The sequence below is a fragment of the Pavona decussata genome, unplaced genomic scaffold (assembly GCF_977016875.1).
Source record: "Pavona decussata unplaced genomic scaffold, jaPavDecu1.1 SCAFFOLD_944, whole genome shotgun sequence".
Classification (NCBI taxonomy): domain Eukaryota; kingdom Metazoa; phylum Cnidaria; class Anthozoa; order Scleractinia; family Agariciidae; genus Pavona; species Pavona decussata.
In genome coordinates, this window is record NW_028145953.1 from 15,332 (window position 1) to 43,021 (window position 27,690).

The 27,690-nt window shown below is 37.2% G+C and overlaps 1 protein-coding gene across 1 annotated transcript in view; it reads left to right on the top strand.

The window, feature by feature from the left end:
- Positions 1-1,963: 1,963 nt before the first annotated feature.
- Positions 1,964-27,690, top strand: part of LOC146448391 (furin-like) — a 29,017-nt gene continuing 3,290 nt past the window's right edge. Inside the window, exons 1-9 of the mRNA XM_085102620.1 lie at positions 1,964-2,389; positions 7,484-7,588; positions 9,532-9,621; positions 15,447-15,584; positions 16,144-16,208; positions 16,757-16,845; positions 22,208-22,386; positions 23,037-23,252; positions 27,125-27,225. Coding sequence (XP_084958746.1) covers positions 2,228-2,389; positions 7,484-7,588; positions 9,532-9,621; positions 15,447-15,584; positions 16,144-16,208; positions 16,757-16,845; positions 22,208-22,386; positions 23,037-23,252; positions 27,125-27,225 — 1,145 coding nt within the window. The 5' untranslated portion in view covers positions 1,964-2,227. The remainder of the gene's footprint in view (positions 2,390-7,483; positions 7,589-9,531; positions 9,622-15,446; positions 15,585-16,143; positions 16,209-16,756; positions 16,846-22,207; positions 22,387-23,036; positions 23,253-27,124; positions 27,226-27,690) is intronic.

Here is a 27,690-nt window from a genome sequence, read left to right on the forward strand (position 1 = left end):
CAAAAAGTCAACTAGGAATAAGATAGTGGCATTACTAGCATAAAGTTAGTAAAAAAACTAGTAATAAGATATGATCGTTTCTGCCTGGTAAAATGCGAGTCTGAGACTTATAGAAAACAAAAATGTGCTACGTTTTAAGAAGGCAAGCCGTTTATCTATAGCAAACCAAGTTCCTTAAATACTGCCTTAAAATAAATGCCATAGGCTGAATTGCAGGAAATCTTAGGTTAAGTTTTGAAAATTTCTCTGACCTCATAATTTTTGAAGGGCTGTAAAAACTGAGCAAGTTGTTGAACTTATTGTTCCCCAAGTGACTATGACCTTCGTTGAAATTTTCTACCAAACATCCATGTTTTACTTTTATAGTTGAATCTTTGAGGATTGTGCATTCCGGATTCCGGATTCCGGTTTCCAGATTCCTGATTTTTAGGTAAAACCATCAGTTTCGCTGCCACTTACGAATTGTTGCTTCCTTTAATAGGCCTTATCACGGTTTTCGACGCCATTTTGACGAGTAGGCAAACACGTCTGAAATAACAGTGTTTGTATGGAAATCCGATGTCAAATAACTTTCATAAAACATCGCTTCTGAAAAATTCATGAATTGGAAACTTTTACCACTAGTAAAAGGATTCTAAGAAAAAAATTGGAGGGATGTAGCTGTGCTAGAAAGCGTCCAGTCGTGTTTTGAATTTTCCATACATATGTCTGTATAGCGAACCAGCCGTGAACTGCTACTAAAAATAGTTCGCGGGAAAAAAATACAGACAAATGTATGGAAAGTTCAAAACACGACTAGACGCTTTCTGGCACAGCTACATCCCTCCAAACTTTTCTCTTAAAATCCTTTTACTAGTGCTAAAAGTTTCCAATTGATGAGTTTTTCAGAAGCGATGTTTTATGAAAATTATTTGACATCGGATTCCCATACAAACACTGTTATTTCAGACGTGTTTGCCTACTCGTCAAAATGGCGTCGAAAACCGTGATAAGGCCTATTACGGAATGCTAGCTGGTCTTATTTAGCGCTTTGAATGACATATTTGCGCTACCAAAAAAGAAAGGAATTGGTTTTTCATTGCAAAATTTAACAACAACAACAACAACAACAACAACAAAACTAGTTTTTCTCAAGATTAAAATCAGCGGTCTTTGAATCAGATTTTCAGCTGCAAAAGTCCGTTGGTTCGCCATGAATTCGAATGAATAATAGGCCTTATCACGGTTTCCGACGCCATTTTGACGAGTAGGCAAACACGTCTGAAATAACAGTGTTTGTATGGAAATCCGATGTCAAATAATTTTCATAAAACATCGCTTCTGAAAAATTCATGAATTGGAAACTTTTAGGACTATGCAAAGGATTTTAAGAAAAAAAAAATGGAGGGATGTAGCTGTGCCAGAAAGCGTCCAGTCATGTTTTGAACTTTCCATACATTTGTCTGTATAGCGAACCAGCCGTGAACTGCTACTAAAAATAGTTCGCGGGAAAAAAATACAGGGAAATGTATGGAAAGTTCAAAACACGACTGGACGCTTTCTGGCACAGCTACATCCCTCCAATTTTTTTCTTAAAATCTTTTGCATAGTGCTAAAAGTTTCCAATTGATGAGTTTTTCAGAAGCGATGTTTAATGAAAATTATTTGACATCGGATTTCCATACAAACACTGTTATTTCAGACGTGTTTGCCTACTCGTCAAAATGGCGTGGAAAACCGTGATAAGGCCTATACAAAGCCTGAAAGGCGTCATAGAAAGTTGAAAGCTGGTTACAATTATTTCGATATCATATTAAAATATAACTCTAATTTTTGCATCGGCCTACAATATTTAAGTTTGAAGAAATGCTGTGTCACTAGCAGGTCGTGCGCTGCCATGTGATATGTAAATAAACGTAATAAAAATGACAGATCCTTGTTGACAAGACTCTAAAACAGATTAATTCAAGTCACGTCTCTAGGATCGCTATTTTTAAAGGGAGACAAGACGTTGTACTCCGTTTTCCCAAGACCATTTGATTTCTATTCTTATTTTAACGCCATTTATTCGAAAATCTGTGACTGAGGCTAGGACTAAAGAATATTCCGAGGTGATACAAATCGATATTTGGGAATTAAATAGTTTCCTTGTTACCAGGGCCTTACCGACTTAAAAACCAGGTCACTCAGCAGCAAGGCAGGAAAACAAGCAACAAACAGGAAGTCGTACAGTGAGACAGAAGTGGCCATGGCTGCGTTTGTGTGTTCTATGCTGTTTCTTATGTTCATCTGTGGAAGGGAAAGTTATGCCAAAGAGACTTACACTAACGTTTGGGCTGTGAAGGTTCTTGGTAGTCAGAGAGAAGCAGAGGAGTTAGCCAGCAAACATGGTTTCTCATACGACAGACATGTGAGTCAAATCTGTTTTGCTTTGTTGCAATTTGCATTTTGAGATTTTTTAGAAGAACCAATTTCGATAATAAGACTTAAGCTTGGGAGCTAAGGGTTTAAATTATGTTACTTTGTGTGACGAAACATTTTTCCCAGCATTTATAAAAAATTTGCTCTTTATAAAAGGCACCATGTTATAATTTATAATTAGACATGATTAGAAAAGACTGCCTAATACGTAAGCTTAAATATTACGTCGATGGAGGCTCAAATACGCGATACACAAGGAAGCTAGGGCAAGTTCGTTTCATAGATGAAATGCATAACGAAGACAGGAAAGGATTGAAAATTCAAAACAATTGGCGGTGTGAATATTGCAAAAGAGGCCTTCGTGTTGAACACATCTGCAAATATATAGTTTCTTGGCTTAACAAAGGATATAGATTCCAGTTAATAAGAACAAATTTTCGATAAAAATTTCTCACCTGATCTCCATAAGTAGTTCTTGTAGTTGTTGTTCTGTGTGGTGTTTAGGTCGATCAAATCGATTTGGTGATTGGTATCATGTCACAGCCTGCTGCACATGTCACAGCCGGCTGCACAGCCTTGCAAAATCTGAAGATTTTCATTTCTAAAAACAAGAAGCTTATGGCCACATCCTTGTTTACTTTGTACTGTTGTCTTCTCATTGGAAGATCAGAAATCTTACGCCAAACACCTTTAAGTCATTTAAAAGTGCATGCAATTAATTGTGTGCAAAGAAACGACAGTGTACATTTGTACATTGTGTCTAGACTGCAAGCAGTCACTTTCTGGATAGTTGAGAGGTCGTGCAAAATAGCCGAGTGCAAAAAAACTGGAGTGAATGAGTGGAGGGGGGCTAAGTAAGAGCTCGGAAAAAGGGGAAAGAAAAGAAAGGGACTGCACTCTTAGCTGACTAACAGATGCGTTCAGGATAGCTACGCCCACAATTCGTTATACCCATTAAAAATCCAATTAAAAATGACAGCTAAAAGATAACAACTCCGCATTGTTATTCAATGACCAGAACATTAGGAGCAAAGAGGAAGAATTGCTGAGCTTCCATGAAAAGCCAAAATCTCTAGAGGTGTGGTGCATTTGAATTTTTCTTCGAGGCCCAGACTAAGAGATATTGATGACACAAATGCCCAACATCGCGCAAGACAACTAGAAAGCTGTTGTTAATATCATATTTAGCATCCTACTGTGAATTCTGCCGGCAAAGCTTGTTCCGCGGGTGCAAAAATTTCATTGTACTTGTTGGCACCCATGTCTTTTGATAATTTTGGGATCTTCTCGAAGGCAACGTACTGCTTTTAACAAAATCATTTGACTGCAACTGGGCTTTGATAATACTGTGAAACGGAACAACAACCACAATTGAAGGTGTGTTGGCGTGTTTTTTTCGCTATTACAAAGCTTTGATATGTAATGGATTTCCTGAAACCATTGGGAAGAACGGTCATCACATTTTTTCCCAACAAGAGCGCTTGAGTACTGCTAGCTTGGCTGTTCCTCTTTGAGAACTGAGCTGCCGATCCCCAAGTCTCTTCTGGTTTATTACTCCTCGCTCCAGTCTTGCTGCGCTGTGAGGGCACCCTCTCAGCTGACCAGAAAGGGACTGCTTGCAGTCTACATTGTGTCATAACCATGGAACTTTTTGAATCACGTAGGTTTAAATTGCTCCTTGCGGTTCTCTATGCAATACAAAAAAGATTATCCCAATAACTTGTACAGTTTAATATTCTTAGATGACTTCGGGCATACAAACTTGGGTTCCACGTGTTGTTTTCATCTGGACTTACGATAGACTCGGTACAGTTGAACCTCGATTATCCGGACTTGTCCGGACCGCGGTAAATTAAGTCCGGATAATCGAGAGTCCGGATAATCGAAAATATGAATATTAATGAGATAGAAATGTAAACAAAAGGTTACAGCAAAGAAAACATGACTTTAAATATGAAATCGGTTTCCCAGATCTTAGTTGAATAAACTAGGCGTACAGGGCTTTCTCCAACTGCTCATAATCGGCCTGAGCTTCAGGGACTTTCATTTTATCCTTCGCTTGTCTCGATGCTGTCAGTAAATATTAGGATCTTTGTTCTTCCGTATGTCAGAGATCTGCTGCTTTCTGATGCCAAATTCTTGAGCTAAATTTGTCCCTTTTTCTTCTTTATCCAAACGTGAAATAATTATCTGCTTATCTTTAATCGATAGAACTGCTCCCTTTCGCTTCGTAGACATGTTTTTGATTTGAGTTTACGATCGATCGCTTGTGACTGTTTACATAACCCACGCGGAAGCAACTAAGCAAGTGTGAAATTCCCTTGGCTAAAAAACAATTGAGACAATCAGATATCAGCTGAACGCATCAGAATATTTATTTGTCTCGTCGCGCTTGCCAATTTTGAAAAGCGCACAGGATAATACGCTGTTTCAACAGTCTTTTGAAAGGATTATTGGGCGACGTTAAGTTCAAAACATCTCAACTAATTAATATTCATGAAAAAATTTGGGACCAGAGAAAAAAGTCCGGATAATCGAATAGTCCGGATAATCGAGGTTCGGCTGTATTCGTATTGTCAGTATTCAGCTGGAACTAACTTGCACACGAGGCTTATGTGGGGGAATCTTTTCACATGCAAATAGTTTCTAATATATTCCCCCACAAGAGCCTCCATTGCAAGCTCAAGTCAGTTCAATAAAGGGAATACGAATATGGCCTATTGGCAAAACCCTGTCACTCTGCTGCGGAAGGGGGGGGGGGGGGAGGGGGCTTCCGGGGGCATGCTTCCCCAGATCATTTTGATTTTAATTCTTCTCAAATGCCAAGAAATGCATTTTAAATTAATCAATGAATTCCTTAATTACTATACTGTTGCATCTGTACCTGATAGAAGCTGATATAACTTTATTTTCTCCGATCTTTAAATTCACCATCATGACACAATGATATCTCCTTTATTGACACCAACTCTAAAATAAACCAGGAATCCAAATGATATAACTTCCACTGCATTCAACACAACAATGTATAAATGGTGTATCAATCAGAATCTTTGGGCAGTGGAAAACAATCTTTAACCAGATGCACTTGTTGCCAGATTTACCAATAAAAGTTTGCATACTGATTAGAAACTTTGCTTATGATTTTTCTTTCTGGGGTAGGCTTCCTTCATTAGCACTTTCAAAATTTCCAGCTGGGCAGTTAACATTCCAACATCAACATCATTGGCTTAAGATATTTCCATGAACTGTAGCTTTCTGGAGTTATCCTGCAAGTTGAAGGTCTCGACTAAAAGGGACTCCATCTTTGCATAATGTATGCAGCAAAGCTCATTTGATCAAAACGCTGCTTAATAGCATTGACCATTAAGTCAGTAGATTTCCGAAGAAATCTTCATGGGCTTCTAACTGCTTGTCCACCCATCGAATGCAGATAGTTAATTGAGTTGTTACTGATATCTGTGTATTCGTCACATATGATAATGATAGAGAAGCAGCCACCATGAGTTTCTGACACTAAATCACAGATGACATAATTTGCTATTATGGCAATAATTTCATTTTGAATCTCGTGTGAAGTGTATTTTCCTCTTAGTTTTAGCAACTAAATAAAGTTTGATTTGTCATCAGTGTCACCCTACATGGCCAGTTCTTGCCGGGTAAGATATTGCAAACATTCTATAACTTTGATGAAACAGAATGCGGTTAGACTCCATCGTCTTTTTCACTGCAACCTTATATTGATAAGAGGTACATGTACTTTCTGGACAATGTTAAACTAACCGAGATGATAGAATGAATGACAAGAAAAACAATAATTTCACTTTCATTGTTTAAGATCAAGTTTGACAATACCTAAAATTATAAGTGGCTTAATAGCAACTGAATTCTACAATCAACCTGGCGGCAATTTATTAAAGAATTGCCTCATAAACTAAACCCAGTCATGAGCCCGGATGGAAATGGTCCAATCACAAAATTGCCCGTTTTCCTGAGAGGTCCACATGCCAAAAAAAGCCCGTTAAAGGACATAAACCTAGCGTATTAGGCAAGAATTAAAAAGTTATTTAATAATTATCACTGTTTACTGTTAATTGTCTGCCTGTCAAATGCGCATCAACTTTGCTAATTAATGATAATTGTAACTTTTGTCTGTTATGAACTAATGAGGTTTCTTCTGAAATTTTTTTGCTACTTTAGTTTATTTTTATTTTTTACAGCACAAAAATGAGGGAGCTAACCCCCCTCCCCCCCCAGCCCCTCCCCCTGCACGGTCCCTGACCAGGTTGTTTCAGTTTTATTCAATCATCTATTTTTATCTTTACTAATATTTATTCCATAAATTACCCGTCTAGTACTATGTGCAGCAGTTTTGTCCTTTTTAATACATTAGCACAAAAAGTGCTACCTGGTTTTTTTTGAAGAAGGTAACATGCATGGGCCGGTGGAAGTTGATTTTAATTATGAGCAAATCTCTCCAGATGACCAGCCTTTTCTTTCAAGTTTCAGGGGATTGGGTATACTATAATTATCGTTAATAACATTGCTGACTGTATCAGTCCAATAAAACTTCTCTTAATGAGTGCATGATTCAGTTGGAATCGTCAAGTGAAACTATTGTCACCTGTTCATTTGTCCAATATATTAGCTAACTCATAATTATGTTAAGGAAATTTACTGACTGCCCACCCTGAAATCACCAACAGATTATCACTTACATTCCTGGGTAAAATTCTTGGGACAGGTTTTTTTCATCACTAACTACAGAATGTACATGTATATGCACTATATTACCTTGACCTTTCAAATGTGCATTTTTTATCAGGTGTGCCACTAGATGGTTGATAATGAAGTGTCCAACAGTTTTTCAGGTTTATGGAAAACAGTCAGCCAACGTGTACTAAAATATTTTAATTACCGTAAGATTTGCGGAAACTGTTGGTCATTTGTCAGCTGACTGTGCAGTGTTTGTCCATGCACCATCAATCAGTTGCATGGTGACAATTAATTTTATCAACAGTCTGCCAAGAAACTCTCAACAGATATGTTACTGCTGAAAACTAAATTTAAAATGAATTCTCAGCTCTTCCAGGACTATCATGTCTTTAAAAGACCTGAAATGAAGAAAAGTTCAGAAAAGACTCAAGTATCATGTGAAATTGACAGAAGGCTGAATTTGGAGCCAAAGGTGAGACTATTCCTGCCGCCCTCAATGACCCTCGCAATTCCTTTTAAAGCTCCCCAAAGATCTGTAAAGATCCTCTTAATTCTTTCTAAGATCCTCAAGGATCTTGAAAGATCCAGAGGATCTGATAAAGATCTTTACTTAATGTTTAAGAGGATCAACAAGGACAATAAAAAGTTCTTTTCAAGGACTACCACAACACCATAATTAGGTCATTTTTTTCCTCAGGTGAAATTCCTCATTTTTCATTTCGGATCATACAAAGTCTAACAATACCAATAATTTTATTAACAAACATTGAAAATAATCCCTTGATCTTGCATCAGGAGCCAGTGGCCAGACCGTGGAAGTGTTGGGGCAAAGCCTGGCTTGACAACCAGGGTGAGCCTGGCCAGGGATAAAAACAAATATAAGGGAAGCCACGACTATGGGGCCAGCCGTGTCCAACCATGCCATGGCAGGCCAAAACCAAAATTGGCCAAGTAAATAGCTAAAAACCTTGGCTGGCCAGGGGATGAGAAGTGATGTGGTATCTGGCCAGGGAAACCATGTGAGCCTCGCCACATTAAAAATAAATTGTGGTATTGATTGAAGATTAAGGCCAGCCATTTAAGTTGAACCAAGGAAAGTTACTACATGTAGATTATAGCAAAACTTAGGATAATCCTGGCACACCAAGATGTTATTTTTTAATAGGTGAGTTAAGTCTACTATGATTACAAGACAGTGAAGTAAACAGTCTGAATTGAAGCTTAACAAACTGATCTATTATGCATTAGTCAGTTCATGTGGACATTTTCAAACTTAGATTTTCGCATTCTTTACTATATTTACACGTCTGTATAAACTACGTTAAATTTTATATAACGAATGAATTTCCTTAACAAATTAGTCATTGGATAGTATACTGCAAAATAGATTTAACAGTAGTCTCAAAAATATATACATGTACCTTGCTGTCTTAAGGGCCTAGTGCTATTTTCTAGAAAACACTAAGACAAATTACACCAGAGGAAAAATTACTGTGCTGAAAACTTAAACTTGAAGTTAATCCGGATCAGTTAGCACACAATTAAAACCCGAGTTTCAGTACATTTCTGTAATTAGTCATTTGATTTTTCATTTAAACTTTCCATAAAACGAAAAATTACTGGCTATCTCGACATTGTTGAGTATGTACACTGTATGCATCAGTCAATACCAGTACCCCCTCCCCCTAACCCGGCATTGGTGCATGGGCTTTCTTTCAAAATTTTCCACTCAGAGGGGAGGTGACTGGCCATTTAGACTACCCCAAGGCGTTTGACAGCCTTCTGATTTTCACCTTACACCATTATATTGTTGCTTTGTTTCAATGATAACTTATGTCAGGGAGGATATCAATGAGATGGTTAATTCAGGTACATGTATATGGAAAGTCATCAATACGGAGAAATTACCCTGCGAGCAAAGATCTCTGGAGTCTTTCTAGGAAGATCGAAGAGATGATCTCTGCTCGTAGGGTACTGAGAAATAGGATTTGAATACAAGACCTAGCTTGACGTGAATATAGGCGTTCATTAGAATTATTATTATCAATGGTAAAGCCCTTGGAGACACGAAGAAATCAATGTCTTCCGAAATTGCACCGTGGCCGGGCATTTGTCCCCACTGTGGGGCATTTGCCAGTTTATTTTAGCTTATTTTCATAAATGTTTTGTCGTTTTCTTAAAACTTATTTTCATAAATGGTTTATCCCAAGCTAAATTTTGACTAGTAATGCTGACTAGTTAGGATTGATCCTGTCAATTAACCGGCTAGTCTAATGTTCCAAAAACTTATTTCCCATGGACCACTGTCCATTGCAACCGCACTTAACTTACTAGACCACCATGCACGCCATCCTCATATTCTTGGTTTTTGTATGAATTTATTCTTAAATTTTTATTTTTTATGTTTACTTTCAGATTAAATGGTTCATGCATCAGAAGGAGAGAAAGTATAAACTCCTGTCCACCCATTTTGAAGACCCTATGCTTAAAGACCAGTGGTACATTGTAAGTCGATCATTCTCCGTAACATCCTTTTCTAAATATCTTTACCCCTTTTTCCGTGTTATGTCAATGTTAATCGCTGTCTGCATATACATGTGTATGTTATCCAATAAGAGGATTTTTTAAAGACATGTCATTGTAAAATTTAGGAAAGACTGACCCATCATCATTAATTAAGCAACCTATATGTAACACTCAGATATCGCTAATTGCTGGAACAAATTGAACAAATTGTCAAAATATATCTCTAATAAATCAAGTTTGAGTTCCTTGCTATAAGATATCTTGGACTGAGAATTTTTGTGTCCGATTTCTGACCAAAATGAGGCATCTCAGGCATAAATGAAATGTAAGATAGAAAACCAAAGCCTGATATGGTACATAAATCATAGAGAAAAAAGAGGATTACGGAACTATTTTACAGAACGCAATAGACCTCTGAAGAGGGCAAAGTTAACACGACTCGCTTGGAGATACATGGAGATACATGGAACTTGTATCTCAAGTATCTAACTGCAATTATAACCCCAGTGACCTCTCTCGAATTTATCACTTTTTTTTCCTTCATTTTATTTGCCCCAATCTTTAAACAATCAATAGGTTTTCTACATTGTACATATATATTGTTGGCAGGAGATCCCAGCAAGTTTTTGCAAACTTTTCTTTAGGGGATCCCCTATTTCTTAATATTTTCTATTGTTACATAATTTGATAGCTGTCAAATATATATACGTACCTATGTAATTAATATTAAGATTAGTATTAGGATTATAGTAGTAAAAGATTGTGATGGCGATGTCGATAATTTAAACTTTATGTACTGATGTCTGAGCAATAGATCTGCTTCACTTTCCGCTTAAATGAAAAGTAGGATTTAGCATCTTTCACCTCATCAGGGAGATTATTCCACAATTTAGCACCTCTAGCTTTCAGAGAGAATTTTCCATAATTTGTTCTAGTATACCGAATATGTAACTTTGCTGAAGATCTTGTATTATACTGATGAAATTGTTTGTTTTGTACAAAATAGTTTTTAAAAGTATTTGGTAACATGTCTGCTCTTTGTGAGTACATAAAAAGACTAGTTAGAAAAGTATTAAGCTGGAATATGTCTAGTATTTTTAGTTGTTTGAACAATGCAGTAGTTGAGTCTTGGTATCTTGAGAAAGTCATGAGGCGAATAATTTTTTTCTGTACCTTGTGAAGACATTTTAGTGTGGATGCATAATTACTACCCCATACAATATTACAATAGGTAAAATATGGATATATCATTGTGAAGTAAACATTTTTTAAAGTAATTTTGTTTACATAGTGTCTTAATTTGGCTATAATACCAGACAATTTTGATGTCTTATTACGTGTGTGGTTAATGTGATTTTTCTAAGTCATTTTATCATCTATTCTAACACCTAGGAATTTTGTCCATTTTAGTGAGTCTTGCTCTATTTCTCGTTGATTGATTTTAACGCCTAAGTGCATATCTAATTTTTTTTCCCTTTGTCTTAAAAATCATAAAAGTCTTTTTACTGGTATTTAGGGTTAGTTTGTTTGAGCATAACCAATCGAATACTTTACTAATTTCTTCATTAGAAGAAGAAGATTTGTGTCATCTGCAAACAGAATATAATGAAATAAATTAGAACAAATTATTGTATTTTCGTTATTTTCTATTGCTGAGGTAATCTTATCGACAAGTTCTATAATTGCTTGTTGAGTTGAGCGCTTTGCTCGGAAGCCATACTGATGATCAGAGAGAATATGATGTTTGTTTAAATAAGATATTAATCTCCTGTGCATAAGTCGCTCAAGAACTTTACAGAAACAAGGAAGGACTGCAATTGGTCTGTAGTTTTGAAATACGTCCTTATCACTTGTTTTATAGACCGGAGAAACTACTGAGATTTTTAGCTGATTAGGTATTATACCTGTAATTATTGACTGATTAAAAATAAATGTAAGTGGGTACGAAATTAACTTGCTTATTTCGCATATTACTCTGGGATTTATATCGTCTAATCCACTACCTTTGTTAGGGTTTAACTTTTTGAGCTCATTTTCAACTTCGGCTGTTGTTATTGGATCTAAGAATATGGACTCTACATAATTGTTATTTAGGTATTTATTAAAGCTATTTGGTGTTTTAGGTATTTTCTTGGATAATGATGGACCTGCGTTTATAAAGTATTTGTTAAATCTATTTGCAATTTCATTTGCATCAGTTATGATATCTACACCTTCTTTGAATTGTGATGGTAAATTTTGTTTTTTTGAGGCTTTTCCTACTAACTCATTTATGATGCTCCAGGTTTTTTTCATGTCATTTTTTGCTGTATTTAATTGTTGTTGGTAGTAATTCTTTTTAGCTATTACTTTTAAGCTATTAAATTTATTTCTGTACTTTTTATATTTCTGTTCATTAAAAATTGATGGACTTTTAAGATATCTTTTATAAAGAATATTTTTCTTTTTCCTAGATATAAGGAATCCTTTCGTAATCCATGGCTTCTTTTTATGGTCTATTTTGTTTAGTGTTACTTTCTTGGTGGGGTGATGAGTGTCATATATCTCTTTAAATTGTTCCATAAAATCATTGTATGCTTCTTGAGGATTTTCTAGGTTTGTTATATTCTCCCAGTTAGTTTTAGCTTATTCATCTTTTAATTTTTTCAAAATTTTTTTATTAATGATTCGTATATTTTGTTCTATCGGGGCATGTTTTGTATCTAGTTTATCCATTGTTATATAGAATATAGGAAGATGGTCTGATAGATCGGATATCAAGATGCCTCTTTTACTGTTTTTATTTGGACTATTTATAAATATGTTATCTATTGAAGCAGCTGATTTGTCAGTAATTCTTGTGGGTTTTGTTATTGTAGGAAAAAATGACGGTGCATACATTAGGCTTATAAAGTCGTTTATAAAAACACTATCATTAAATTTTAATATATCAAGGTTATAGTCACCAATTAAGTAAGTTTCCTTTCCTTCGTTATTAAGGCATTCCAGAGTTTTGGTTAGGTTTTCTTCAAATTTGTTAAATGTATTATTGGGAGGTCGATAGATAACTCCAACAATTTTGCTTTTCTTCCCTTTGAACCTTAACTCGATAAACAATGACTCGAGTATTTCTTCGTGAAATGTACTTAAGTCATCTCTTACTTTAAAATCTAGAGTATTTGAGATATACATTCCGACTCCACCTCCATGTTTGTTATTTCTTGTTTTACTTATAAACGAATAATTAGGCAGGTCGAAATACTTTTCGCTTATATCATTTAGCCATGTCTCGCTCAAGCCTATAACTGAGAAGTCATGATTTAATGACCTAATGTATTCACTGATGTCATTAAATTTGTTGTTTAAACTCCTAATATTCCAGTGTAGTAGTGAAAATGCCTTTTGCTTAATGGATTCGATGTTATTGACCTGATTTTCTAGGAAGTAGTCACAACTTATTAGGTTTTCTATCATTGCGTTACTGTAATGTTGATCAGGATCTTGACCTGCAGTTAGATCAGTTTTGAATCTGTCATCATTTAAGATAAGTGGATTGAATAATAAATTCCTAACCCTATGCGAAATTTCAGAGATATTACATGCATTTCCTTGATTATTTTGTACCATTTCGTTATACTCATCTGATTCAAGTTGTTGAAATGGCAGTGATTGACTGTCATTACACTTGTTGTTACTGCTAGTCATTTGATTGTGTTGGTCAATGTTCAATCATCTTGATTTTGTAACTGATGAATTTCATCTTGTGAGCTGATCATGACAATGGTATCATCCATCTTGCGTACTTTAATTTTGCCATCTGTTGTCCAGGCACCTTTTATTTTGTTTGCAATTCTCATTTGATTTAGCGCTTTCATCCTTTCGGCAGTTTGTTTCGTTAGATCTTCAGTTATCCAAAATTGTGATCCTTTGAATTCCTTCTTGGCTTTCATGACTTTTACCTTCATCTTGTGAGATGCAAACTTGATAAGCACGGGTCTTGCTTTTTTCACGTCGCGTCTACCTTCGGGGCGGTATTTTCCTGCTCTGTGAGCAATTTCAATATCATTTTCCTCCACGTCGATCTTCAATTTATCTTTAAGCACTTGGACAGCCAGGGTTTCAACTGAGGTTTCTTCAGCTTGCTCTCCAATGCCGAACAGACGTACACTGTTCTTCCGAGTGCACTGTTCTAACCTGTTGAGCTCCTGCTGTGTGTTTGCCATTCTTGCTTGCAAATCCTGTTCAAGGAACTGGAAGCTGGCATTGATGTCGCCCTCAATTTCTTCCTTTTTCTTTTCCATTTTCCTTTCTACTTTCTCGTTAACTTCTTTTTCTAATTTTTCAACTTTCTTGTCAAGGCGAGATTCGAGCGCTATCATTCTCTCTTCCAGCTTGTTATGTTTGTCTTGTATATCAGCTTTAAGAGAAGCGATCATCTCATATACATAATATCTCCTTCTCTTCTGCTTCATCACTCTTCTTCACCTTCTTGTTAATTGCCTTTACAGGAGTTTCAGTACCATGGGGGCTGTTTGGTAGATTACGTTTTTGCGAATTGTTGTTAAGCTTTCGCGGAGGCGTCTTTACGCTCGCCATGTCACGCATTCACAACGATTGTCTGAATTCTGTGAAGAGGCAGTCGTGTGATAATCTGGAACAATCCTTGACAGTCGAATGAACAAGTACATTAGCCATTGTTCGATTAATAAAAGCTACTGTGTGTTTGGAATTCAAATTCTTACCCACAGTAAGAATCTGTTTAAATGTACAAATAAATGGAAATGTAAACAATCAGTATAATATTACGACGGTTCCTGTCTCTAGATCAAAGGTGATAAAAGGATTTTTAAGCTAATCCGTGTGAAGTACGAGGTATTCTTCTTCAGTAAAAAATGTATTCCCCCATACAAGAAATACAAGAAAGCCATAAAGGCTTAATAAGTGGCCTATTTTGCTCCACAGTACGCCTCGCAGATTTTCTAAACCTTTTTCTCGGCGCGATTGAGCTAATTGAATAGTTTTAGTCAGAAAGATAGCGTGATATTGTCCTACAGCACTTCTGTTACGCGGTTACTCGACGTCATTGCGTTATGATAACGTTAACGTGATGAACAAGCCACCTGATTCAGTGATCCAGTGTCCATGCGCAATGATATTTACAGCCAAACGAATTCGCACGGATCAAAAAAGACATACGAAGTCATTTAACTCAACTGAAACACCCTCAGACGTTTCTCCATCGTATCTTTTTATCATTCTACCTCCATTTTGTCCGAAATCCCTGTTAACATGAACCACAATCTTGTTCTATTCGATCTTTTCAACACTGTTGGCTTTTATCTCCCCAAAATAAAAAGTGCGAGGTTTAAACATCGATTTCATGTACATGTTATCGGATAGTGAGCTTGGGCTGTAAGTGTATTACCTTAGTAAATTTCGATAGAAAAAACAAATTTTATCTAGATTGTGACTGGCACATAAAAGATTACTTTCATGTCTTGCCTTCGAAAAGTGTGACCCTGGACTTAGACGCATCTTTGGTGCCTTTCTGAATTGTCTTTTCTTCCCTAATATCTATTTTTTTCTCGGCAACATCAACAAATCGCGAAACCGCCATCTTAAAAATCAATAATCTCACTATAATCACCTCGCGCGAGGTGATTATAGCAGGATATGATGCAATCCTCGACCAATGAGATCGATAGAATCTCTATAATCACGTGAGTAATTATACTAATAATTTATTAAGTACGATTTATTATTAACTTTTATTTTCATTATTACATCAAAAGGCATTTCTGAGTTTTAGTTTTGTTATTCCTTAGGAAAGACCTGTTGGATCTAGCAAACCAACATATAATGTAGCTTCTGTGTGGGAAGCTGGCTACACAGGGAAAGGAATTCTGGTGGCAGTAGTTGATGATGGAGTTGATGGCAGCCATCCTGAACTACGTGCAAACTATGTAATTGTCATCTTACATGTATATCTCTTTTCCAGTGTTAAAATTTCCAAGGGATTCAGTAATGCTTGAAGTGAACTACGGGCTTGGTATTCACCTCCTAGCAAAAAAGAAAGCTGATTTGCATGAAATTTTAAGATTAACCCCATGGGTACCCGCCTTGAGATATTCTGTTGCGGTTTAGATCTGGAACTGCTCAAGTTCTCCAGGAGGGTAACTGAAAACAAGCAAAAGTGGAGAAGTTGCAAGGTTGCAAACGTGCTCGTAAACTCGGGAAAATATTGTGATTGAAATATTTGCGATCACCAGATGTTTCACAGAAGTTTTAGCAGGTGCTTACTTCACGACCCCATCTGCTTTCTTTTTTGCTGCCTGCAAACAGGCAAGGTGCGGTTTACTTCTTGTCAACTGCTTCTAACCTGATGAATTCAAATACCTTTTACTCTAACTTGATTTTTAAGACAAGCCCATTTCTTTTTGGAATGATAATTTTGTGGTATTGTTGTCAAAAGCTATCTATTTAGTCATTTTTTTTCTTAATTTACCTGTCCTTCTTATTCAGAATTTAACAGCTAGCTATGATTATGTGGATGGAATGCCAGTCTCTTTTGGGAAACCAGTACCAGGGTAAGTGGCCATGTAGTCTAAAGGCCCGTTTAAACGAATCATTTAACCAACATTCGTTCAACAAAAGTTGAACAGATGTTGGGAAAATGTTGGATGAACGGAGTGTTCAAACGGTTTCAACGCCATTCAACATTTTCAAGAACAAAAGAAATGATGAGTCGATGTTGAATGAAAGTTTAAACTAATTTAAATTTGATTCAACACAGCTTTCAACAAGCTTGTTGATGGTAATGATGATCATGATGATCATGATGATCATGATGATGATGGTGATAATGATTGTTGTTGTTGTTATCATCACCATCATCATAGGATAAATAATCCTATGACTGCTTGTGTGCATTTTGTTGTCTCAGTTGTGATGGTTCGACGGTTCACAAATTTCACAAGCGTATGTGAAAGTTCACTCGTGCTCATAGGTTAGAGAGTTACTCTGAATTCTGGGAACGGTATTAGCATACTGTTCTGTTGAAATTTATTTGAATTGATACCTTTTTAAAGGTTTTAATAAGCATGGATGTTTACTTAGTGCTTTTTTTTCTTTCCAGCCACGGCAATAACTGTGCTGGTATCATAGCTGGTGTTGCCAATAATAGTAGGTGCGGAATGGGATTGGCGTACAATGCGAAAATTGCAGGTAATTTTCGTTTAGTCTATGTTAATTTGTTTCATATCAATTTAAGGACGTACAGAGGTATTTTCGCTCAGTTTGTGACTATGCGGGAAAAGTAGATCTTATCAAGGGCTATTGGAATCCAAAAAGAAAATTGGGGGTAACCATGCACGCATTTTTTTTTTAGAGATAATTAAGAAACAATAATTCTAAAGAGCGCTAAAATACGAAGCAATGTATGGCATTCTTCATCAAATTAAAGCTTTATTTTCTCTGAAAAATACATGGTCACCCCTAATTTTCTTTTCAAATACTAAGAGCACTTACTAGGTTCTGCTTTCTCCGCATAGTTAAAAACCGCGCAAAAAAATCCCTGCATTAGTTGGCACCACCCATAGGAAACCAGAGTATCTCAAAATGCGCAGAACGTGTGCGCAGTAACAAAAGTGGGCACCGTCCTTAAAGTACTATCAGTTGTGTTAATGATGAGAGGAAGGTAAATTAACTTCTTTTTAAGCATCAGATACGAAAGGTTTCTATTCAGTACTTTCTAGCGTTGTGCGTAATGTTCTATACATCACGCAGTGGGCTTGTAATGGTCTCTATAAGAGATAACCCCTTGAAGTGGTCTACTAAAAATTATACCTCAAGGATCACCAACAGTGCTGCATCATAAATAGAACCAGTTCAGATTACCTTCCTGTTACGACTGGCTTACCCCAGGGGAGTATTCTGGGACCTGTCCTCTTTTTGGTGTTCATTAACGTTCTCCGCAGCATCAGTGATCGACAACACTATTGCTCTTTTCGCCGACGACTCCAAGTGCTCTTATGTAATCAATAGCACCAATGACTGTGTTTCTCTGCAGTATGATCTTAAATAGTTTGCAGACATGGTGTCGAGATTGGCAACTAAGACTTAATAGCTCCAAATCTTTTTATTCGATTACAAAATTGGATGTGTTTCTCCGTCTCATGTATCCTCACAAAAAGATCTTGGAGTAATGTTCACTAGTGATCAGAAGTGGAACCGGCACATACACAATATAACTTCCAAAGGTTACAAAACACTGGGTTTTCTTCGAAGGCATTCTTGTCGCGACTTTGAGACTGGTAGTAGAAGACATTTGTATCGCACCTTTGTCAAATACGCTCACTGCGCTCGATCATCAGTTGGAATCCAGTGAACAAAACTCTATGCAAATATCATTTTGAGCGTAAAGATAGCCTGTTCCAGGCTCCTAGAGAGACGCGCGAAGGAGAGGCGAGGGGACGAAAACGAGGGGGGACTCTCCCCCAGTATCCCCTCGTTTTCGTCCCCTCGCCTCTCCTTCCCGCGTCTCTCTAGGAGCCTGGAACTGGCTAGCGTAAAGAAAATTATCGTAACTCGATTTAAATAGCCGATCCCGTCCTGAATGATACCTACAGTGTACACGATGTTTTGGTATTTTTTAGACGCCCATCTCCACATAATCATTTAGCTTGGAATGTCAGATCTGTTGAAACGAGTTTTTTACGTTTCAAGAGGATGCTTTGCCCTCCTGTATAACAGTTAACATCGCAATTGTTGTTGTTGTTGCTTAATAGTTTGCTGCATATGCACTAAAAATAAATATAGGACCAGAAAGGATAAGGAATTTGTAAGGTTATTACGTTCAAACGGAAACCATAAGCAGAAATGCTATTAAAAAGTAATTTTGGAGCATGGCTAAATATATTTATTATTCAACACATTGTGACACTGCCCAAATATGGTCATGGTGAACTCAATATACGTCGCCCGCACACAACAGATATCCTGCGATATATATGCGTTATTGACCAAGCTTGTTCGGTCAAGATGGCTGGATATTGGCCAATTTTTTTTTTTTTTTGTGCCTTTTTATGGACCTCGACTTCGTCTCGGTCCATAAAAACGCAAAAAAAGACGAGGCCAATATCCAGCCATCTTGACCGAACAAGCTTGGTCAATAAAGGATTTATTGTATGGCTTTATCTTCAAGTCAAAACTACAACAACAAAACAAAACAGAACAAGAAACTGTTCTGCTCGGAAAGAAATTTTTTATAGCCGGCCGGTATAAGATTCATTTTCAGTGCATTTTTGGATTAGCATGTAATCATGGAAAACAAGAAATCCTAAATTATCTCAAGGCTCTAACTTGATAATGGCTTAAAGGGAGTATATAATTATTGAGTACAAAAAAATTAAGATTATCGCAAGTGCGGGAAGATTTTAATAACATCCGGCAAACTCGCCATTTTCAGCCGATCACGCGGTGGTGTAAATAATAAACATTTTTACACAGTTTTCGGCCTCCAATCAATAATTCTTGAATGAAACAATACATTTTGAAATTATATGCAAACATTAGCCGAAAAATAGACCGGGTAAATCAGAAAACTGGGCGAAACTTTGAAAATATTTTGTTGTTTACCACAAGGAAGACGGGGCTAAATCAAAAACGAGCTTCTTCGGCGAACTTGAAAAAAAAAAACACTTTTCTTAACTGCTCTAGACACTTAACGCACTATGATTAAATTAGTCATTGCAAATCTAGAGAACTAATCAATTTAGTACTCGACTTGAGACAATAAGTTTTACAAAATCAATCTAAGCTTAAGCTTATCTACACACAGAGCAACTCACCGATTCAACTCGCACTCATTGTAGCTGAAACAAAATTTTCACTACACCAAGATGATTCTGTTCTCTTTCCTTTCCTCTAGGTAAATGTTGACACAGTTTACTAACATTTTAGTAAGCATTTTCAGCCAGAACAACGAGTCGAAACGAGAAAATTGAAGAAAAGATTGCATTGTTGCTCAGGGTTAAACTTTCGACGCCAAGCGGATGGGAACCGGGTCATCCCGAGCAGGCAAGATAGCTCCATCTTGCCCGCTCAGGTAGCCAATCACAGCGCAGGATTTGACTCATCTTGCCCGCTCGCGGAGCCAGCCATATAATAAACGTAGTTTCCGTGCGTCGGGGAGAAAAATGGCAGAGCACTTTCAAAAAGTAACGACCTCGCAAGAACACCAAACTATTTATAATAACGCTGTTTTGTATTGAACACAAAGAAGACAACCAAGTTTGCTGTTAAGAATTGTAATGGTTAGTGCAAAAACGACTGCTTTATACCTTTCTGTTTATGAACTGGCAAATTACACTTCTGCAAAAACGTTTGATATATTTTTCGCTAGACTTTTGGACTGTCCCTTATTCTAGGACTCAGAAATTAGAAACAGAACATGTATTTCCTTAGATTGGTTGAGGCTCTCGCAACCGTTGAAATAGATCTCGACTCGTCTTGTAGAGATGGAGAAAACCACCTGAGAAAATCTGAGCTCGCACTGAAGTGTCTCGAGAAATTTTAGCTTTCTGTCAGACAAAAAAGAGACGGAGTACAAAGCAATTATTCTCAAAAGCATCAGAGCCGCCTAAAAAACCGGTTAGTTTCATAAAAGATCCAGAGTTCTTGCAAGCAACAAGGCACTAGAATGCGTTTGTCAAACCACTGAGGAAAGATCGTGAAATTGCTTGCGTGGGAAACAAAGAAACACTCACCCGAGAAAATTCGTTGAAAACTGGGTTTTCCAGTCTGTTCAGCTCGGCCCGGCTGGCACAACAAATCGTTCGCAGCTTCAAAATACTGTTTGGTTTTAGCTTTTGAGGCTAGAATTTTGCCTGAGCGATTGGCGCACTAGACGAGTACTCAATTTTTTAATTTGATGCAAAACGCTCTCGATTTCATTCAAACTTGAACAAAGTTGCCACTTTCATTCATGGGTCAGCGCGCGGGAAAATGTTACAAGTTTCTTTTTTTGACAAATAAAGATCGCCTCCAGCATTTTTGCCATGAACCTGTGCTTTGTTATCAATGTGTTGAATAATAAAACAATTATCCTGCTCAATCTTGCGGAATATCGCCTGATTTTAGCCAACTCGGCCTACGGTCTCGTCGGCTAAGTATCAGGTGATATTCCGCGCGAATTCGCAGGATAATTCTTAAATATTAGTCATTTCTTGTTGGGTATCCTGTGATGGACTATCATCCCATCCAGGGGAAGAGTAGCCATACTCCTGTCACCTATATAAACTAAATTCGATTTTGAGACGGCATTACCGGCGGCTTCAGTGAAACTGTAGCCATGGTAACATCCGTGCGCGAAATGTTTTCTCGGGGCGGGTTATTTGAATTTTTGCCTTTAGCTTTTACGTCAAAACAAAGAAAATGCAAAACTTTACAGTCCATAAGCACCTACCATTGATGAAATTGACGAGCTAGTAGGTTTGAACATTTTACCAGCAAATTTTATTGAAAAATTGTTACCGCCGAGATATAGACAACAACATGAAAACAGTGATGAATAAACCTCAGAACCAGAAGCAAGAATAAAAAGAGCAACCATCCTAGTATTCAAAAACGAAAAAAGAGCATTGTTATCCTGGCTTAGATGCCGTGGAGATTTAGAAATTTGAAAGAAACCAAGCGGCGAAGAATACTGTAAAAATTACCGAGTCTGCCGTTCGGCGCTACGATAAGAAGATCAAATTGACAGATCTGAGCCATGAAAAAGAACGCAGCAGAGACATCAGAAAAGAAACAGATCCTTTTGCTTTGAAAATGCCATAATTTATTGGAATTTAAGCTCATTGTTATTTACCATGGCCGCTTTCACACTCAAGAAAGTCTTTTAAGTAAATTTCTCTTCATCGAATTTATAATCACTCTTTTTCGCTTACCTTCAAGAAAAACGTTGTATCCGCTGTATCATGGTACATGTTCACCACAAAAAATATTATAGGTGGTCCTTGAACAGTGTCAAAAGCTTTGTAAACTCAAATGAAAAGAAATAAACAACACCATCCAACGTCGCATGTTCATTCACAGAAGTAAAATTTTAATCTGTGCGCGCCGAACCCATTTAAGTGCCGTGCTGTCATACTTATATGACCGTTTTTGAGCCAATCAGAAACCGTCATTTTGAGACGACATTATCGTAAAATAACGTCGTCTCAGCGCAATGAGAAGATCCCTCAGGATCGCGATAATGCTAGGTATCCTGTGATGGACTAAGATCCCATCTGGGGTTACTAGTATTACATGCTGGGTAGTTTGTGATGACCTAGCATGCCATCTAAGGGAGTTGCAATACTCTTAGTCACTTTATTCCGCGGAAACCACAGTAAAGGGCTAGCTATGTAGGTTACTTGTGACCTGAATGTGATACTTTGTCTTCGCTTTTTCTTCTCGTCTAAATCTGTAGTTAAGGTTGGCACCTTGATGTTGAAAGCAGTTAATCCTAGTAACTGTTTCCAGGCTCCTGTTTAGTGTGGACAAATCTGCTTGTCATCTGGCTATTTTTTATCTCCTCTTTCCCCAGGTATTCGCATTTTTGATGATGAGGGCATGTCTACTGATGTAACGGAGTCGAAGGCCTTAATCCATGAAATAGAAAGTGTTGACATCTATTCCAACAGCTGGGGGCCTGGGGACATGGGCTTGGAAATTGAGGGTCCTGGACGACTGACGAGTGAAGCTATAAGACATGGCATAGAAAAGGTTTGGTATGAAGTAGTGTTTACTGTATATGGGTGTACCTGTATTCAATGTGTGAATTCTTAACTCAAAACGAGTCCAAATGTATTTGGAGGCTTTAAGACTAAATTGTTAAGTTCGAGTTCATACTAATCAGGAGGTTTACATTTATATCAGGTATACGTTGGATGTAAATATTTGATTGGAGTAGATCTGCAAAATATATTTGGTCGTTACTTGTGGTACAGATATATGAAGGACTTAACATGCAATTGATAAAACGTGATGCTTGTCTTTAACAAGGTCTAACGTACGGTTCATAGTACGTGGCAAAGGCGTTTGTCTCTTGGGTTTTTTGAATTATTGTAGTGGCCAGTTAAATTCGTAGCGTTTTATTCCTTTTTCTTATTAACTTGAGGATATATTACCAAAAGGAAGATTCTTACCTGCCCGCCTAAACCACGTACCCTTTGTCCGTTATACGTTTCCCGCTTATTTTCTTGAGTAACGTGCTGATCCCTGAATAAACGCTGGGTTCAAGTAAAGCATGGCTTTAAGAGGTCGAGTTCTAAAGAATTCACTCGACAAAATATGGACTGTAACTCTTGGAAAAGCCAAGAAATTTTTCCCTTTCGAGAGGCTATCTTGTTTTGCCTGTTGTTTTTATTTTACAGGGTCGCGGTGGCCTGGGTGCTATCTACACCTTTGCAGCTGGAAATGGTGGCTTCACAGGAGACAGTTGTTCGTATAACGGTTATGTTAGCAGTATTTACACTATTGCTATTAATGGTGTGAACTCTGATGGCTCCAAACCGAGCTACGCAGAGGAATGCCCTGGCATCTTGGCCACGGCGTACAGTAGGGATTCATTAAATCGGATTGGAAAAGTCGTAAGTATAAACAAAAGTGAAAACGTTGTTGGCTGTTTTTGTTTGTTGTTTTTGTAGCTACTTCTCTTCTTAGAGAAGTAGCTACTGTGTCATCGAGTTGTAAGTCCGTAAGTGGCCCAATCTACGGCATGTTTCTGTTGCCCGAAGTTGGGTCGAGGTCACCACGACAGGCTGGCGAGATCTCAGTCGGCTTTGTTCGTAGATCCTTGTTTATTCAAAATGGCCGTCGCGTCTCTCTTGTGTGAATTTTCATGGTTGCAGTTTGTAGTTCTTAGAACGAAATCACAGGTTTTCAATACTGTAAATCAAAAGAAAAACTTCTAAGGAACACTCGGCTGCTTAAAAAGAGGAAATCAGTGACTTCAAAGCGGAGAAATGCCGGTTCGAGATTGTGTCAAGGCGAAACATGTGCGATGGGAAACAAGATCTGCAAATCATCGCATGAGCTGTAGACGTTCTCGGAAATTTTTGTGTGCTGCTGGCAATCCACTTTACAAAATACTACAGGTTTGGATAAGAATTTCACCGTGCTTTATGTAAATTAGTCGATCAAATAGTTTCAGCGAAATTTTCGAAAAACGAGAAATTGTGCTTTAGTCATGTTTAGTGACTCGCAGTTCGCGTAGCTTCACTCGAGGCGAAAATTGAACGAATTTGCTTTTCAGGCGTGAACACAGGTTTGTCTGATTAAATTTTTTAATTAAGAAAGCTTATTGTCTGTTTATCTGTGTGTTGATTCACGGAATTTCTTCACCATGCGATCTGATGTAAACACGGGTGAGCCAATACTGTCCCCTGTGTATTTAAAAAGTGTAAACAAACCGAAAGCCTCCAGCGTAACCCAAATTCATCCATATGACAAAACGATCAAATTACGCCGCACAATTTTGGCACTGACTAGAGCAGTTCATTAACCCTTCTGAATTTGATACAACATTGCTTATTTACTGCAATATTCTACAAAAATAAAGCAGTAGCCATATGCGGTCATAGACTGCCTATAATGTTATTTCCTTCCTACAGAAGTAGCTACATGTAGTCCTCGACTACCTATTTTTTTGTGGGGGTTGTTGTTTTTATTAGTTTATTATTTTTTTGCCACCGAAGTGTTTTTGCTTTGAGATAAATAATTTAAATAAAGGTAAGGGGAAAGTTCCTAATAAATAATGTGAGTAATTTGCTTAAAAATTTGGAAATTAGAAGGAGGGTGAATGAATTTATTTATTTATTTATTATAATTCACGAAGGTTTCCCATCACTGTGAATGTGCATGTGAAAGATTAAAAATACAAGCAAAAGGTGGTGCTATTATGTTGCAAATAGAAATAAGTAAATAAATAAATAAATAAATGAATAAATAAATAAATAAATAAATAAATAAATAATAATAAATATACAAAATTAGTGGGAGAGACTAAAACAGTTCGTCATAGCAGATTTGAAATCTTTTAATGTTCTGGTAAAGAAGTTGTACTTGTCGGTGTTACTGTTACTGCCAATGTTAATAAATTTACTGCCATGATAGGAGCATGTAACACACATGGGGTGCGCAATGTACTCCGGGATATTAACCGCAATTTTGTTGTTCATTATTTTGTGCATGGTAGCAAGTCGCGCAATTTTGTGTCTTAGTTCTAATGAGTGCCAGTTCAGATCGTTCAGAAGGTTTGTAGCGGTACTGGCTTCCCGCACATAGCAGTTTTTCACAAATCTGGCGGCTCACCGCTGAACTCCTTCGATATCTTGACAGTGTTTTTGAGTATGTGGGTCCCACACGCTACAGGCGTATTCCAGACAAGGACGAACGAGGGTGAGATAGGCCTGACTTTTAACACTTTTTGGACAGGAATAAAGATTACTTCTGATGAAACCAAGGGACCGGTTAGCCTTCCCTATCATATTCTCTATATGAAAGCTCCAATTCAAATTGGAAGACAATTCAACTCCCAAATAAGGAAGGAACCCCATTCAATTTGTACTGATGGATGATTGGAGTTTTTGATCGATAAACATTCAAGATCGTGCATTTGTCACGATTAAGGGACATTTGCCAGAGATTGGTCAAGGCGACGAAGCTATCAAGGTCTTGTTGTATGGTATTGGCGTCATCCTTGTTGCTCACGGTTGCATATAAGAGTGTATCATCGGCAAAGAGACGAATGCGGGACTTTATATTTACACCTATGTCGTTAATGTAGATAAGAAATTAGGATGAAAAATGAACGTAGATAAGAAATGAGGATGAAAAATGAACTGTGGCGAGGGGGTACTCAGAAACCATAAGGCTTATATCGAATGGACTTCCTCATGGTAATACGTAAATACAATTAGCTTAAGAACGGCAACAGGATCATTTTTCCAGTGTTCACAGTAATAGAGTAGATAGTTGGCTCGGCAAGTATCGGATCGGTAGTCGCCCACAGATCTAGTGTTGTAATGATGAACTTGGTTATGAAAAAAAGTAAATTGGAAAATAGGGCAGGAGGTATGTGGTGATGGTAAAAGAACAAATTTTGCAACGGGAAATACGTTGAGCTTAAAAATATCTAATATCTTAAACTGGTGAAAAAGAGGAGCAGAGTGTGCCCGATAACATAAAGAGTTGGTGAGAGCTCGCACAGCGCGTTTTCGTAAAATAAACATTGTGTTTAAGATTACCGTATACTTTTAAAGGTGTCTCGCGTCCAAGCTATGTAGCGCGTCGGGTTTAAACTGTAGATACCTAAACCCCTATATCAAATTAAAGCTGATAGAGCTCGCTATCAAGCGATACCAAGAAATTTGAAATAAAATTATTTGTGGAATTTTTCACGACCTCTAAATGCCAGCGTCCGTATCACTTTTTGAAAGCTACAAGTCAAAGCGAATTTTGTTTTTCGCTAATTTAATTTGCTTCTCAGTTTCCGGTCCCAAAGCGTTAAAAAAAACCTCTCTGCGTTTTGCCAAATTCAATTGCAGTCAAAAGTTACAGTCGTCCAATTTCTAAATAGGATTAAAAAAATGTGGAGTGATTGAACAAAAATCGCTCCCGGAGAAAAAATATTTCGAAATAAAAAATTCGCAGACAAGTTTTTGTTGTTTCTATGTTTAACTAGCTAAGTGTCCAAATATGAAGAGAAACGAACAAGTTCCCTTTGAGTTTAAGCTCTCTTCAAGTGAAAAAATTGATTCGAGAAAACAGCGCTTTAAATTCGATAATTCATTGTATTTCAAAATTTTTGGTATAGTTTGATAGCCAGCTTTGTAAGCTTTAATTTGATATAAGGGTTTAGGTATCTACAGTTTAAACCGGGCACGCTACATCGCTTGGACGCGAGACACCTCTAAAGGTATACGGTAACCTTAAGTTTGTTACATATGTTGAGGAAAAAGTGATGATACAGTGGCTAAGATAAGGGTAGACGAGGGTGTAATATAAAGCTAACTTGGATTTTGCAGACAAATAAAAGTAGTCGGGACCTGTAAATTATTCTAATGGATTTTGAAATCTTTAGAAAAACATGATTAATGTGAGGTATCCAGGAAAGATTCTCGTCAATATGAACTCCCAAGAATTTGGTTTGTTCTTGCTTAAGTGGATTGTTGTCATAAGAAAGCAATAAGTTGGTTTTAATCCTCTTCTGCTTTGATTTTAAAATAATATAATAAGTTTTCTTGATATTAACCGAGAGTCTGTTAGATTTCATCTAAGCATCGCCTTTTCGCAAACAACTGGGTAGCGTTAGAGTGACAGTAAAAAATACTGGCATCATCGACAAAAAGTAGTGACTAAGTTAAGTTTTAGCATTTAAGAGATCATTGATGTTAAGTATGAAAAGTAATGGACCAATGATACAGCCTTGGTAACAATTGTTTCTTGATAAATTATACAGGTAACTGTCGATAATAAGACAGGATGTATCGATGATTTTGGAGCAACGTCAGCAGCTACTGCCATGGCATCCGGTCTAATTGCTTTGACCTTGCAAGCTAAGTAAGGCTGCCTGTTTTGTTGAATAGGCGGGGATGGCTGGCCGAACAGACCGATATACGTGTACCTTACTCCTCGCCCGTGAGGGTGTATTTATGACCCGCTGTTTGCCTCACAACAGAGGGCATAGGATTCATTTTGTACGTTTCCACTTTCTCCAAGGCTAGAGACGATAAAATTGTTATCTTACCACAATCTAAACATAATTTACTTAAGGCTGAAGAAGGCCAAGGTCCTTAGTTTAGTCTGTCTCTTGGGTTCTTATTAGCATATTGTAAAGGATGCAAATTTGGCGCAAAATGCAGTGGTTTTATGAAAAATTGATTCTTGTTATTATGTTTCTACTGTAGATACCTTGTAACTAAATCAATTTGTTTTAACTAAACAGACAAGTAATTCGTGTTGGTTTTTACACAAGCGCAGCAGAAACTCTATATGACTTAAAGGTGGTCTGAACTGGAAAACTTT